The 16,562-nt window shown below is 41.5% G+C and overlaps 1 protein-coding gene across 1 annotated transcript in view; it reads left to right on the plus strand.

Moving 5' to 3' along the window:
- The window catches only part of insc (INSC spindle orientation adaptor protein), a gene marked incomplete at both ends in the record, with an annotated part of 49,942 nt that extends 41,372 nt beyond the window's left edge, over positions 1–8,570 (plus strand). The window contains 2 exons of the mRNA XM_084168228.1: positions 230–306; positions 8,442–8,570. Coding sequence (XP_084024354.1) covers positions 230–306; positions 8,442–8,570 — 206 coding nt within the window. The remainder of the gene's footprint in view (positions 1–229; positions 307–8,441) is intronic.
- Positions 8,571–16,562: the final 7,992 nt, after the last annotated feature.

Here is a 16,562-nt window from a genome sequence, read left to right on the forward strand (position 1 = left end):
CGCGGGAGATCCGCGGTATGGCGCGATTGAAATTGAAAGGCAATGTTTCCACGTTTGCGGAGACTGCATTATGGGTAAACGCTGCATACGTCAGCTCAATGGGAAACTACCTTTAAATCTTCGGCGATATGGATTGAATCCAGCCCTAAATCACAGTAATCAAAGGAACTTTAAGTAGATCAATCAACAACACAATCGCTAAACTAACCATGGTCTTCCTTTTCTCCAGCTGTTCCTCGACTAATCGAACTGTGTCGCTCACCAGCAGAGAGGAACAACAGCGACTCTGTACTGGTTGCATGTCTGGTATGTACCATTTCTTTGAGTATGTGTTGGTATGATTGTCTGTGTACAATAGTTATATTCCTGAGAATGTGTTTGAAAGTACATTGTATGTCAATTTAAAGCCTCCGCTATGTATATTTCCCATACACCTGTACTGCACTCGGAAGTAATGTCTTTCCAGGGCATAGTGCATAAGTGTACCTAATTACTTAGATGTAAGTAATGAGAGGTTTATATTCATGGGGAAAGTTGAAAGACAAGGCAGTCCTTGCATCTAAACCAGTCTTCTCATTATAAGGAGATCCCACTATGTAGCAGGGTATGCTTAAATAAGCACATATCATACATATTCCTGTTCACCCTTTATCATTCAGTCAGCCTGATCATAATTGATAAGGCCAGATCACGGGCTAGATAAAGGAACTCTTTAGATCTGTGTATTAGAGTCATAGGCTTAAGGGCTCTCTCCTTCACTGTTTTACATTGCTTGCTATAATCAAGTCAATTTAATAGGATAATTTTGTATCGCTATCGCCAGGGGTTAAATGTAGATGTTGTAGGTCTTGAACCAGCCTTCAAAGAGGGTTGGCTTTCAGAGATAATGTTGTTAACTGATATGTAAATACACTAACGGTCAAAAGTTCTAGAACTACTCATTCAAGGGTTTTTCTTTATTTTTACTATTTTCTACATTGTAGAATAATAGTGAACACACCAAAACTATGAAATAACACATATGGAATCATGTAGTAACCAAAAAAGTGTTAAATGAATCAAAATATATTTTAGATTTTAGATTCTTCAAATAGCCACCCTTTGCCTCGATGACAGCTTTGCACACTCTTGACATTATCTCAACCAGCTTCACCTGGAATGCTTTTCTGTCACGCCCTGGCTCTGGGGACTCTTAAATGTTGAGCCAGGGTGTGGAGTTTCTATGTCTTATTTTCTATGTTGTGTTTTCTAGATCGTGTAGATCTATGTTGGCCAGGGTGGTTCCCAATCAGAGGCAGCTGTATCTCGTTGTCTCTGATTGGGGACCATACTTAGGCAGCCTGTTAGGCACTAGTCGGTGTGGGATCTTGTTCCGTTAAGGTTTGTTTTGTGTAACCTAGGACTTCACATTTAGTTTGTTTGTTGTTTTGTCGTGTGTTAAGTACTTAATAAAATGTACGCTTATCACGCTGCGCCTTGGTCCGTCTCATCCATAAACGATCGTGACATTTTCCAACAGTCTTGAAGGAGTTCCCACATATGCTGAGCACTTGTTGGCTGCTTTTCCTTCACTCTGCGGTCCGACTCATCCTGAACCATCTCAATTTGGTTGAGGTCGGGGGATTGTGGAAGCCAGGTCATCTGATGCAGCACTCCATCACTCTCCTTCTTGGTAAAATAGCCCTTACACAGCCTGGAGGTGTGTTGTGTCATTGTCCTGTTGAAAAACAAATTATAGTCCCACACGTACGTCACTTCCTGTTGAACGAGGAAGAGCTCGGATTTGTTGTTTTGAAAATTTTTGTTTTGAAAGTGTATTGGGAAGTTCTTTGTAGCTAGCTAACTTTTTAGTTTGGATCCCGCGACACAGTTGGCATCAGTTGCTGGGATTGCTAGTCTCTGTCCAGTGATCTTGCTGACCAAGGACGGGTCTGAGGAGCCATTTTCGTCCATTAAAATAACATCAAATTGATCAGAAATACAGTGCAGACATTGTTAATGTTGTAAATGGCTATTGTAGCTGGAAACTGCTGATTTTTTTATGGAATATCTACATAGGCGTACAGAGGTCCATTATCAGCAACCATCAGTCCTGTGTTCCAATGGCACGTTGTGTTTGCTAGTCCAAGTTTATCATTTTAAAAGGCTAATTGATCATTAGAAAACGCTTTTGCAATTATGTTAGCACAGCTAAAAACTGTTGTGCTGATTAAAGAAGCATTAAAACTGTCCAGAAACAAAGAACTTTCTTCTGAAACTCGTCAGTCTATTCTTGTTCTGAGAAATGAAGTCTATTCCATGCGAGAAATTGCCAAGAAACTGAAGTTCTCGTACAACGCTGTGTACTACTCCCTTCACAGAACAGCGCAAACTGTCTCTAACCAGAATAGAAAGAGGAGTGGGAGGCCCCGGTGCACAACTGAGCAAGAGGACAAATACATTAGAGTGTCTAGTTTGAGAAACAGACGCCTCACAGGTCCTCGACTGGCAGCTTCATTAAATAGTACCCGCAAAACACCAGTCTCAATGTCAACAGTAAAGAGGCGACTCCAGGATGCTGACCTTCTAGGCAGAGTTGCAAAGAAAAAGTATCGATCACATTTTTACTAATACTGTAGAACTTTGTTCTAAAGCTGTATCCATACCCATTGGATGCAGTGATCACAATATAGTGGCTATATCCAGGAAAGCCAAAGTTCCAACAGCTGGGCCTAAAATAGTGTATAAGAGATCATACAAAAGATTTTGCTGTGACTCATATGTGGTTGATGTAAGAAATATTTGTTGGTCTGATGTGATTAATAAGGCGCATCCAGATGCTGCACTTGATGAATTTATGAAATTGCTTCTTCCAATTATTGATAAACATGCACCTGTTAGGAAACTGACTGTTAGAACTGTTAAGGCTCCATGGATTGATGAGGAATTGAAAAACTGTATGGTTGAAAGAGATGGGGCAAAAGGAGTGGCTAATAAGTCTGGCTGCACATCTGACTGGTTGACTTACTGCAAATTGAGAAATTATGTGACTAAACTCAACAAAAAGAAGAAGAAACTGTATTGTAAAGCCAAGATCAATGATATAAAGAATGATGGAAAAAAACTTTGGATCACTTTAAATGAAATGATGGGTAGAAAGACAAATTCAACTCCAGCTTTCATCGAATCACATGGCTTATTCATCACAAAACCATTTGATGTTGCCAATTATTTTAATGATTACTTCATTGGCAAAGTGGGTAAACTTAGGCAGGAAATACCAACAATGAACAGTGAGCCATCGTATTCATGCATAAAAAAACAAATAATGAAAGAAAAGCATTGCAAGTTTGAATTTTGTAAAGTTAGTGTGGGAGAGGTGGAAAAAGTATTGTTATCGATCAATAATGACAAACCTCCTGGCATTGGCAACTTAGATGGAAAGCTACTGAGGATGGTAGCTGACTCTATAGCCACTCCTATCTGTCATATCTTTAATCTGAGCCTAGAGGAAAGTCTTTGTCCGCAGGCCTGGGGGGAAGCCAAAGTAATTCCGCTACCCAAGAATGGTAAAGCAGCCTTTACTGGTTCTAACAGTATACCTATAAGCTTGCTGCCAGCTCTTTGCAAACTGTTGGAAAATGTGTTTTTGACCAAATACAATGCTATTTCTCTGTAAACAAATTAACAACAGACTTTCAACATGTACTGCACTGACACAAATGACTGATGATTGGTTGAAAAAAAATGATAATAAGAAGATTGTGGGAGCTGTACTGTTAGATTTCAGTGCAGCCTTTGATATTATTAACCATAACCTGTTGTTGAAAAAACGTATGTGTTATGGCTTTTCAACCTCTGCCATATCGTGGATTCAGAGCTATCTATCTAATAGAACTCAAAGAGCTTTCTTTAATGGAAGCTTCTCTAATGTCAAACATGTAAAGTGGTGTACCACAGGGCAGCTCTCTAGGCCCGCTACTCTTTTCTATTTTTACCAATGACCTGCCACTGGCATTAAATAAAGCATGTGTGTCCGTGTATGCTGATGATTCAACCGTATACGTATCAGCAACCACAGCTAATGAAGTCACCGAAACCCTTAACAAAGAGTTGCAGTCTGTTTTGGAATGGGTGGCCACTAATAAACTGGTCCTGAACATCTCTAAAACTAAGAGCATTGTATTTGGTACAAATAATTCCCTAAGTTCTAGACCTCAGCTGAATCTGGTAATGAATGGTGTGGCTGTTGAACAAGTTGAGGAGACTAAATTACTTGGCGTTACCTTAGATTGTAAACATATAGATTAAATGGTTGTAAAGATGGGGGTAGGTCTGTCCATAATAAAGAGATGCTCTGCTTTTCTGACACCACACTCCAAAAAGCAAGTTCTGCAGGCTCTAGTTTTGTCTAATCTTGATTATTGTCCAGTCGTGTGGTCCAGTGCTGCAAGGAAAGACCAAGAAAGCGTACAGTACTATATAGAGCCATTATTGCACGGAACTCCGTTCCATATCATATTGCTCAAATAAACAGCAAACCTGGTTTCAAAAAACAGATAAAGCAACACCTCACGGCACAACTCCTCTCCCCTATTTGATCTAGATAGTTTGTGTGTATGTATTGATATGTAGGCTACGTGTGCCTTTAAAACATTTTTTTATGTAGTTCTGTTCTTGTCTATTAATGTTCTGTATTATGTCATGTTTCATGTTTTGTGTGGACCCCAGGAAGAGTAGCTGCTGCTTTTGCAACAGCTAATGGGGTTCCTGATAAAATACCAAATACCAAAACATATGGGATGGCGTATCGCTGCAGAATGCTGAGGTAGCCATGCTGGTTAAGTGTGCCTTGAATTCTAAATAAATCACAGACAATTGTCAACAGCAAAGCACCCCCACACCATAACACCTCCTCCTCCATGCTTTACGGTGGGAAATACACATGCGGAGATCATCCGTTCACCCACACCGCGTCTCACAAAGAGACAGCGGTTGGAACCAAAAATCGCCAATTTGGACTCCAGACCTAAGGACACATTTCCACCGGTCTAATGTCCATTGCTCGTGTTTCTTGGCCCAAGCAAGTCTCTTATTCTTATTGGTGTCCTTTAGTAGTGGTTTCTTTGCAGCAATTCAACCATGAAGGCCTGATTCACACAGTCTCCTCTGAAGAGTTGATGTTGAAATGTGTCTGTTACTTGAACTCTTTGAAGCATTTATTTGGGCTGCAATTTCTGAGGCTGGTAACTCTAATGAACATAACTCTGAGTCTTCCATTCCTGTGGTGGTCCTCATGAGAGCCAGTTTCATCATAGCGCTTGATGGTTTTTGCGACTGCATTTCAAGAAACTTTCAAAGTTCTTGAAATGTTCCGGATTGACTGACCTTCATGTCTTAAAGTAATGATGGACTGTCGTTTCTCTTTGCTTATTTGAGCTGTTCTTGCCATAATATGGACTTGGTCTTTTACCAAATAGGGCTATCTTCTGTATAACCCCCTACCTTGTCACAATACAACTAATTGGCTCAAACGCATTAAGAAGGAAAAAAATTCCACAAATTAACTTTTAAGAAGGCACACCTGTTAATTGAAATGCATTCCAGGTGACTACCTCATGATGCTGGTTGAGAGAATGCCAAGAGTGTGCAAAGCTGTCATCAAGGCGAAGGGTGGCTATTTGAAGAATCTCAAATATAAAATATATTTTGATTTGTATAACACTTTTTTGGTTACTACATGATTCCATATGTGTTATTTCATAGGTTTGATGTCTTCACTATTATTCTACAATGTAGGGCGGCAGGTAGCTTAGTGGTTAAGAGCGTTGTGCCAGTAACCGAAAGGTCGCTGGTTCTAATCCCCGAGCCGACTAGGTGACAAATCTGTCGATGTGCCCTTGAGCAAGGCACTTAACCCTAATTGCTCCTGTAAGTCGCTCTGGATAAGAGCGTCTGCTAAATGACAAAAAAAAAAATTAAAAAAAATAGAAAATAGTAAAAATAAACAAAAACCCTTGAATGAGTAGGTGTTCTAAAACCTTTGACCGGTAGTGGATATGTTATTCACCTGCTGGAGAACTGTAATTTTGTTCATACGGTCATGCTCCCTCTCGGTTTTAATACAGAATACTGAAGCAGTCATGCACTGCACAGTGTCAGTCAATCCTCAGCCCATCAGCAAGTAGCTGAAGTACTTACAGTGCCTTCGGAAAGTATTCAGACCCCTTGACTTTTTCCACATTTTGTTAGGTTCAGCCTTACTCAAAAATTGATTACATAGTTTTTTCCCCTCATCAATCTACACACAATACCCCCATAATGACAAAGCCAAAACAAGTTTTTAGAAATTGTTGCTAAAAATAAATAAAATAAAAACGGAAATATCTATTTACATAAGTATTCAGACCCTTTACTCAGTACTTTGTTGAAGCACCTTTGGCAGCGATTACAGCCTCGAGTCTTCTTGGTTATGACGCTATAAGCTTGGCACACCTGTATTTGGGGAGTTTCTCCCATTCTTCTCTGCAGATCCTCTCAAGCTCTGTCAGGTTGGATGGGGAGCGTCGCAACACAGCTATTTTCAAGTCTCTCCAGAGATGTTAGATCGGGGTCAAGTCTGGCTGGGCCCCTCAAGGACATTCAGAGACTTGTCCCGAAGCCACTCCTGCTTTGTCTTGGGTGTGTACATAGGGTCGTTGTCCTGTTGGAAGGTGAACCTTCGCCCCAGTCTGAGGTCCTGAGCGCTCTGGAGCAGGTTTTCATCAAGGATCACTCTGTACCTTGCTCCGTTCATCTTTGCCTCGATCCTGACTAGTCTCCCAGTCCCTGCCGTTGAAAAACATCCCCACAGCATGATGCTGCCACCACCATGCTTCACCGTAGGGATGGTGCCGCTTGGCATTCAGGCCAAAGAGTTCAATCTTGGTTTCTTCAGACCAGAGAATCTTGTTTCTCATGGTCTGAGAGTCTTTAGGTGCCTTTTGGCAAACTCCAAGCGGGCTGTCATGTGTATTTTACTGAGGAGTGGCCTCCGTCTGGCCACTCTACCATACAGACCTGATTTGTGCAGTGCTGCAGAGATGGTTGTCTTTTTGGAAGGTTCTCCCATCTCTACAGAGGAACTCTAGAGCTCTGTCAGAGTGACCATCAGGTTCATGATCACCTCCCTGACCAAGGCCCTTCTCCCCCGATTGCTCAGTTTGGCCGGCGGCCAGCTCTAGGAAGAGTCTTGGTGGTTCCAAACTTCTTTAATTTAAGAATGATGGAGGCCACTGTGTTCTTGGGGACATTCAATGCTGCAGAATTTTTTTGGTACACTTCCCCAGATCTGTGCCTCGACACAATCCTGTCTCGGAGCTGTACGGACAATCCCTTCGACCTCATGGCTTGGTTTTTGCTCTGACATGCACTGTCAACTGTGGGACCTTATATAGACAGGTGTGTACCTTTCCAAATCATGTCAAATTAATTGAATTTACCACAGGTGGACTCCAATCAAGTTGTAGAAACATCTCAAGGACGATCAATGGAAACAGGATGCATCCGAGCTCAATTTCGAGTCTCATAGCAAAGGGTCTGAATACTTATGTAAATAAGGTATTTTTTTAATTTTATAAATTTGCAAAGATTTCTACAAACCTGTGTTCGCTTTGTCATTATGGGGTATTGTGTGTAGATTACTGAGAATGTGTATATATTTAATCCATTGTAGAATAAGGCTGTAACGTAACAATGTGGAAAAAGTCAAGGGGTCTGAATACTTTCTGAAGGCACTGTATATCTGAGAATCAGCAATATCTAGATCTATAGTCTATATTGATCCACAGGTAACTGCCAAAATAAAGGAAACACTTGCGTAAATGAGGGATATACAGTATATTGAAAGCAGTTGCTTCCACACAGGTGTGGTTCCTGAGTTAATAGAGCAATTAAAACATCCCATCATGCTTAGGGTCATGTATAAATATGCCCAGTTGCCCATTATTTTGGCTACCATGGCTAGAAGAAGAGATCTCAGTGACTTTGAAAGAGAGGTCTCAAAAGAGCATAGGGGGTTTATTAAAGGGTGTATGTGTCTCAGTCACCAGATCTCAACCCAATTGAACACTTACGGGAGATTCTGGAGTGGCGCCTGAGACAGCATTTTCTACCACCATCAACAAAACAACAAATTATGGAATTTCTTGTGGAAGAATGGTGTCGCATCCCTCCAATAGAGTTCCAGACACTTGTGAAATCTATGCCAAGGCGCATTGAAGCTGTTCTGGCGGCTCGTGTTGGCCCAACGCTCCATTAAGACGCTATAAATTGGTGTTTCCTTTATTTTGGCAGTTACCTGTATATTTATTGTGATCAATATTGTCTTATTTTATGCTGTGCTATGTCATATGCTATAGTGCAGTCATTGGAATAGGTGTTGAATGTCTTCAATGATCCATTCCTCTCCTTGTGCTTTGCAGGCTGCCCTGAGGAGGCTGGCGACAGGGTGTCCAGACAGCATCGAGGCCGCCGACCACCAGCAGCTGATCAAGCCCAGACTGGTGGACTCTTTCCTGCTGTGCTCCAACATGGAAGAGAGCTTTGTATAGGAAGATCCAGAGCAGAGGGGTTGGGTGCACAGCAGTGGAGGCTGCTGAGGGGAGGACGGCTCATAATAATGTCTGGAATGGAGTAAAATGGCTGGAATGGAGTGAATGGAATGGTATCAAACACAATGTGTTTGATGCCATTCCATTCACTCCATTCCGGCCATTATAATGAGTCGTCCTCCTCTCAGCAGCCTCCATTGGTGCACAGGTACTGGGGGAGTCACAGTGAGCTTTTGTTCCAGCCTGAGACTTAAAAACACACAAGACAAAGGAAGGGTTGATGAAATCAGTCCCTATATCCCAAAGCACGCCTTGACTGTTTACCAAAAAATCTGAGCATGAATGGAATTGCCGTTTGTCATTTCAGAACTTCCATTCTCAGAGTACAAAACACCAAAATTCGGGGAAAAGCTGGTTAGCTAAAATAATGTACATGATGGAAGCATTCATGAAATAAGTACCAAAATCTCCTTAGTGTTTTTAACACCCACAGTGTACATATGGGACCATCATTCAACCTAGTGTTAAAAAGTCAGTGGGTATTAGAAATGTACAGAGTTACCAATAACGAATCAAGAGCCGTTTAAAGTGTTAGGCTCCTAACACTGTGGGTGCTAGAAATGAAATTCAAAGTGACAGATAATGAACCAAGAACAATTTAAAGGTAGACTCAGCAATATGACGTAGATGCAGAACGTAAACAACATAGTGGGTGAATTTCCGCAACAAGAGCGTTGAAGCGCAAAGCTCAACTTCTCCACTGTTTTGGTGCCCTGGCTACCACACTGTGAACAGCGTGAAGCGAACCTGCGCACATGCGCAGAAACTGTGTGTTACAGCGAAGTCTTGCATCTCGCTCATCTCAATATCTGCGGTGCTGCTCGTGGCAACATCATTTCGCTGAGTCTACCTTTAAAGTGTCAAGCTCCCAACACACTGTAGGTGTTGGAAATTAACAGCTTGTTGGTCAGTTCCTTCATAATTTTAATCAGTCAGTTTGTCAAAGATTTCACTTACTGTCTATTTTACATTATTTTGTGTCAGCTGCCAATTTAATGGGTTGTTAATATATTAGAAATTACTATTGTACTCTGTTACTTTCAGATAAGAATTTGTATAATGAGTTTTGGTGGAACAAACAGTATCTTGTCAAGGTATTTGATTACATTATCTAATTTCCCTCCCTAGTTCAGAGGAGTTAATAAAATAGGTTACTGATGGTTACTGTTTGGAGTGGAAGACAACTCCTGAAGTAGGTTTATCTGGCAACAAAGTGCTTTGAAATTGATAATATTGTATTTTACAATCTTGCCTTGGATCTCCTAAGAAACATAAATGGGTCGTAAAACACAATATCTGTGGTGAAACTTAAAAAATATATATTATTATTATTTAAAAATAAATGACTATTATATTGAATAGCATGCATATACTGTAATAAAAGGAGCATATCTTATAATGGAATGTTGTATTTTTTGTCACTGTCAAGTCAAGTATCCATTCAGAAACTGACCCCCTTGAAACTCGGCTTCACTGCTGTGCTAAATGTGACCAGAAAAAAACTATGAAAAACAGGAGTAACATGCCACGACAGGGGTAGAACTTGGCTCATCACAGGATGACCATGTCAGAGGAGATGACTGTACAATAATCAATGATGCCTTATATCCCTTCATAAGGCCTAATGAGGGCCCAAGGTCCATAGCTACGCCTCTCTCATGAGAGCTGCTACACTGCCCGACATACATCTCCAAGGAACAATGCTCAAATGTGTTTCTTTATCACCAACAAAGATCAGGGAGTAGTAATGTGGGGAGAGCAGCGTGCACGGTGTGGTGAGAGCCAGCGTGTCATTTGTTTGATGAAAGTTCTCTCAACCTTTTCCCGTCCTTAGAGAGACAATTGTTTGTTTGTTTATTTGGATCCCCATTAGCTTTTGCAAAAGCAGCAGCTACTCTTCCGGGGTCACAAAAAAACAAAAAACATGACAAGTAACAAAAAACTGATAGACAAGGACAGTCACACAAATGTTCAATACAACAATATAGAAACAACACAACAACAACAAAAATGTTTTCAAGAATGTGTGTGGTATAGAGTGTGTCCCCTGACAGCCCCCCCCCCCCCCCCTTCCATGAGATGTTTAATTTGGTAATTTGGTGTTTGCTTGAGTATTTACGGGGACTTGCTTCCATTCAGCCACAAGAGCATTAGTGAGGTCGGGCACTGATGTTGGGCGATTAGACCTGGCTCGCATTCGGCGTTCCAATTCATCCCAAAGGTGTCCAGACAGCATCTGGATGGGATTGAGTTCAGGGCTCTGTGCAGGCCAGTCAAGTTCTTCCACACCGATCTCGACAAACCATTTCTGTATGGATCTTGCTTTGTGCACGGGGGCATTGTCATGCTGAGACAGGAAAGGGCCTTCTCCAAAATCTTGCCACAACGTTAGAAGCACAGAATCGTCTAGAATGTCATTGTATGCTGTAGCGTTAAGATTTCCCTTCACTGGAACTAAGGAGCCCGAACCATAAAAAACAGCCCCAGACCATTATTCCTCCTCCACCAAACTTTACAGTTGGTACTATGCATTCAGGCAGGTAGCATTCTCCTGGCATCTGCCAAACCCAGATTCGTCCGTTGGACTGCCAGATGGTGAAGCATGATTCATCACTCCAGAGAACGCGTTTCCACTGCTCCAGAGTCCAATGGCGGCGAGCTTTACACCACTCCAGCCGATGCTTGACATGGAAACCCTTTTCATGAAGCTCCCGACGAACAGTTATTGTGCTGATGTTGCTTCCAGAGGCAGTTTGAAATGCGGTAGTGAGTGATGCAACCGAGGACAGACAATTTTTACGCGCTTCAGCACTCGGCGGTCAGGTTCTGTGAGCTTGTGTGGCCTACCACTTCGCGGCTGAGCCGTTGATTGCTCCTAGACATTTCCACAATAACAGAACTTACAGTTGACCGGGGCAGCTCTAGCAGGGCAGAAATTTTACCAACTTACTTGTTGGAAAGGTGGCATCCTATGACAGTGCCAAGTTGAAAGTCACTGAGCTCTTCAGTAAGGCCATTCTACTGCCAATATTTATCTATGATTGCATTGCTGTGTGCTCGATTTTGTACATCTGTCAGCAACGGGTGTGGCTGAAATAGCCGAATCCACTAATTTGAAGGGGAAGCTCGATTTGGTCTTATGTAGCAAAATTGGAAATTGTGTTTTTTTTACATCGGATAGAAGTAGTGACTGGTATATCATACATTACACTTGAGGAACAATGGGAAAGTAATTCTACTTTGAAAGTTGATAAAGTTGTAACCCCACTTTTGAGAAAATGGGCCTTGAATGTTTTGGTACACATTTCTACATTTACATTTTAGTCATTTAGCAGACGCTCTTATCCAGAGCGACTTACAGTTAGTGAGTGCATACATTTTCAGTACACCTACTGGAGAGCTCTTCTTTGTCTACACCCATTCAGCATCATTCACACCCTCATAAGCCTTAAATAATAATAATAATAATAATAATATAATAATAATAATAATATAATAAATAATAATAATATGCCATTTAGCAGACGCTTTTATCCAAAGCGACTTACAGTCGTGCGTGCATACATTTTTTTTTTTTTTTTTTTGTGTATGGGTGGTCCCGGGGATCGAACCCACTACCTTGGCGTTACAAGCGCCGTGCTCTACCAGCTGAGCTACAGAGGACAAGCCTTGGCCCCACACATCTCATTAACCCTTTGATGCGTAATATCACATAATTGTGATCATTGTTGAGTGGTCCCTGCAGCGTACCATCGCAAATATGTGATTGGAACTGTAGCTACATAACGTATGATGCAACAAACGCATCTAAAGACCATTGTTGTCTGAATAGCATCTCATTATTTGTTTGTACTGATAGAAAATAAAGGTCTTGAACTTTATTCCTCAATTTTACCTTTTATTATAAAAGACAAATGCGAACTTCATCATCCAAGCATCTCACGGAACACATCCGCAGCCAAACTCATTCCATAAACCAGTCTAAATAACAGGTTGCGCTGACAAAAAAAGTCAACATAAGTTAGCGACCTAACAGCTAGACTAGTTTACAATGTACCACATCTCTGGTGAAAACAAGGGACAAATGTAATATTGTTCAGATAAGAGATACATGTCAGCTAAACCAACAGTGGCTAAATTCTTTATGATGGCAGCCATGTTTGTTTATGTTTGACAAGCGAAAACTCCCTAATCCCAGAATGCCATTCACTATAATGCCATGCAGTGGCGATTTTAGCATGTAAATCTTAGTGGGGCAAACTCCCAATTTTATTTTAGATGCATGCCAGCAAAGCCACTACACAACACTAAACAATACATTCATTGCACTATAACGGTGACAAACGGTGCCCACAAACTGTTAGGGCCTACATAAAGCTGTCCCAACAGCAGTGCTTTCTTTTCAGCACCATGGAGTGAATCCTTACCACTGCTACACCTGACTATCAACGGAGCGTTGTCTGACAGCAAAACAGTTAATTCACTACCTTTAAAAAAATCATAACTGATATGGCTGACTTGCTTAAACAAATGTGGTTTCTACTGACAACTGAGATGTACAAACTATGGCATAAGGGGACGACGAGCGGATAAGAGGTCATCCATCATTTCGATTAAGACATTAATGAGCAAACTAGGACAGACGTAGTCAATATAGCTATTTGTTCAGCACTTTTGAAATGTACAGCGACAGAATTCAGAACATGGGCCGTTCTTACAGTATTCTCCCTGTACACCAAGTCAGAACCGTAGGATAAATAAAGGGGGCACATAAGTAGACAATGAAAGCTCTTACAATAGTCAATGATTACATTTCTCTAAAACAGTTAGCCACTGATTCCTTCCAAACCACTCACTGTTGAATTTGCGATTTCCAACTTGTTGTGTAATGTTTATGTCCAATGGCCGATGGGCACCGATACGTTTTATCTATAATTTCTCTTCATATGACAAGGATTGAAAAGGATTTGCCAGTAGATTGACGACTTGATTCATGATGATGACTGCTTGTCTAATTTGCTAGCTACGATTTTGAAAGTATGATGTTGACATGATTAGTCCAATCAAAGCTACAGTAGATATACAATTATTTGACATAATTTTATTTGTGGCCAATGACCTTGAGTCTTCTTGGATGGGCACTTCTAATGTAAATGAATCCTTGAATTTTCGAGCACTCCCTGTAGAATTTGCAATGACATAGCGTCCCCATGACTGACAGAACACTGAACCAATCACGGCGCAACTAGAGAACATTACCAACCCCTACACTCAGTATTTTTCACTGGCTGCCCCACCACCACAGAGAAGCACTGAGCTAGTCTGAAACATCTGCATTTTGGAGCTGCCTTACTCAAGAAAGCAAAAAAGAGACCATGTTTGTATGCGGCTTTATTAACTCAATTATTTGTTTATTTTACATTGTTTGCAAACTGATATGTGACACTTAATACTGCCAAAATAACATGCAAAACAGGCACAACTAAATAAAAATAATAATAATATATATATATGATTTTTTAGCTAAACAGGTGGTGCTCAAAACAGGTCGCCACTGATGCCGTGTTCTAAAACAACTGGGAACTCGGAAATCTCCGACTTCAGTGCGTTCAAAACATCTGGGAACTCAAAACATCTGTGAAAAATCGATTTGAACGGTCATACAACTCGGAATTCTAGAGCTCCGACTTTCTGACCTGAAGATCACTGACGTCATGATTTACATTGTATTTTCCGAGTTCCCAGTTGTTTTGAACGCGGCATATGATGACAACAAACAAAGTTAAAGATGGTTGTGTCCATTGCTTGAAAAATATAAACTTGGTTTGGCCACTTTTCAGCATATTACAAAGCTGTGATGCTTGTTACAGTGTATACAAGAACCAGATCACATTACTTGACAAGTCGTTTACAGTTTTTGACAAATCACAAAGCAAATAAAATGTTATCACCTCACAGATCATCACCCAAATACAAGCCTACTGCCTAGCCGTAGCACGAACAGGGTTGCCAGATTTGAATGAAACCATTTTAGGGGGGTTTGTGGGGAGATTAATTACATTTGTGGGTGTTTTCAAGTCCATGAGGGGTAGAAATGGGGGAAAGAAATCGTGCAGGGTATGATGGAGGAAGTATTACCATGATGGGGGATTTATCAATAAATAGGGGGCAAACACAGAAGTTTATAACCTGAATAAGAATAAAACCCCTGGAAATTGGGGTCTGAGCTGGCAACCCTGAATAACCATAGTTACAATCTAAGTCAGTCCTGACAGAAAAACGTAACTCTTGACAGACACTGATAGCCATTGAGTATAGAGATAACTGATGAAATAGGATAAATATTTTGTAATTCTGATGAAGAATCTGTGTATGAGAGTGAGTCGGATCAATCAGATAGTGATGAGGAATATCTGCCCCCCAACCTTCTGGACTGTGAGCGTGAGATGTCTGAGGACAATAGTGCCCACCCCAACCTTGCAGGCAATGAGCATCCCTCACCTTCCCAACATGCTGGTGCTGCTGCCAATCTTGTAGGCTGTGAGGGAGAAGAGGTTGGAGTTGAGGAGGATGGTCCCGACTGCTGGAGATCCTGTCACTTCACTTCAATGATACCCTGTCTGGCGTACAAAGCACCCTGCCTACCCCCTCAGAGGCAGAGTGTTATAAACTCTTCCTTGATGAGGAATTGGTGGAGAGTGTGGTGCAGGAAACCAACAGGTATGCCCATTATAGTATTACAGAAAAACCCAATGCTCTCTTCAAATGTATCAAAATTCAGAATGCCTTTAGACTACAAAATATGCATTTTTATTTGCAGGTAGTCTCATGAATTGAAAGAGAAGATTGCCCCTGGCGTAAAAGGGAAGCTCTCAAAATGGGTGAACACTACCATCAGTGAAATGTATACCTCCTGGTCACAGTAGTGCTGATGGGGCCATGCTGCAGACCCCTTTTTTCCCAACCCTTTTCTCCCAGGAACGCTTCCTTGTCTTGCTGAAAGCGCTCCACTTTGTGAACAATGCAACTGTCAACCTCGCCGACCCCCTTCACAAAATTAGGAATGTCCTGGGCAGCTTGACAGGGGCATTTGGAAGAGTGTTTGTGCCTCACAAGGACTTGTGCATTGATGACACTCTCATGGCTTGGAAGGGAAGGCTTGCATTCCGCCAATACATCCTATCAAAGCCTACAGATTTGGAGTCAAGTTCTTTGTTTTATGTGACTATCTGACAGGATATGTACAAGACCTGATCATCTACACTGGTGCCACCACAGATATAAGGCATGTTGAGGGTCTTGGCATATCTGGATCAGTGGTGATCGCCATGCTGCAGCCTTTCCTCAGAAAGGGGCACACTGTATTTGTGGACAACTGGTACAGTAGCCCTACCCTTTTCCAGTACATTTTGAAGGAGAACACAGGGGCCTGTGGCACAGTGCGATCCAACAGGAAGGGAAAGCCAATATTCAAAAAGAAAATGAGCAAGGGGGAGGTAGAGTTCCAAAGTAACAGGGAGATAATGTCCATGTTCTGTCCACTGTGCACACCTCCAAAATGTCAGACACAGGAAAACTGGACTATGTCACGGAAAGGAAAATGATGCCAGTACACCAAGAAGATGGGAGCAGTTGACAAAGTGGACATGCAGAACAGTTTTGTTGAGTGTGCCAGAAATACCCTTAAATAGAATTGTGGTCCTCTGTAGTTCAGCTGGTAGAGCACGGCGCTTGTAACGCCAAGATAGTGGGTTCGATCCCCGGGACCACCCATACACAAAAAAATGTATGCACGCATGACTGTAAGTCGCTTTGGATAAAAGCGTCTGCTAAATGGCTTATTATTATTTAGAACAAGAAGCTATTTTTCCACCTAATAGATATAGCTCTCCTCAACGGCCACTTTGTCCACCGGCAGGTCACAGGTCAGGT

The sequence above is a fragment of the Coregonus lavaretus genome (assembly GCF_964263955.1).
Source record: "Coregonus lavaretus genome assembly, chromosome: 9".
Taxonomy (NCBI): domain Eukaryota; kingdom Metazoa; phylum Chordata; class Actinopteri; order Salmoniformes; family Salmonidae; genus Coregonus; species Coregonus lavaretus.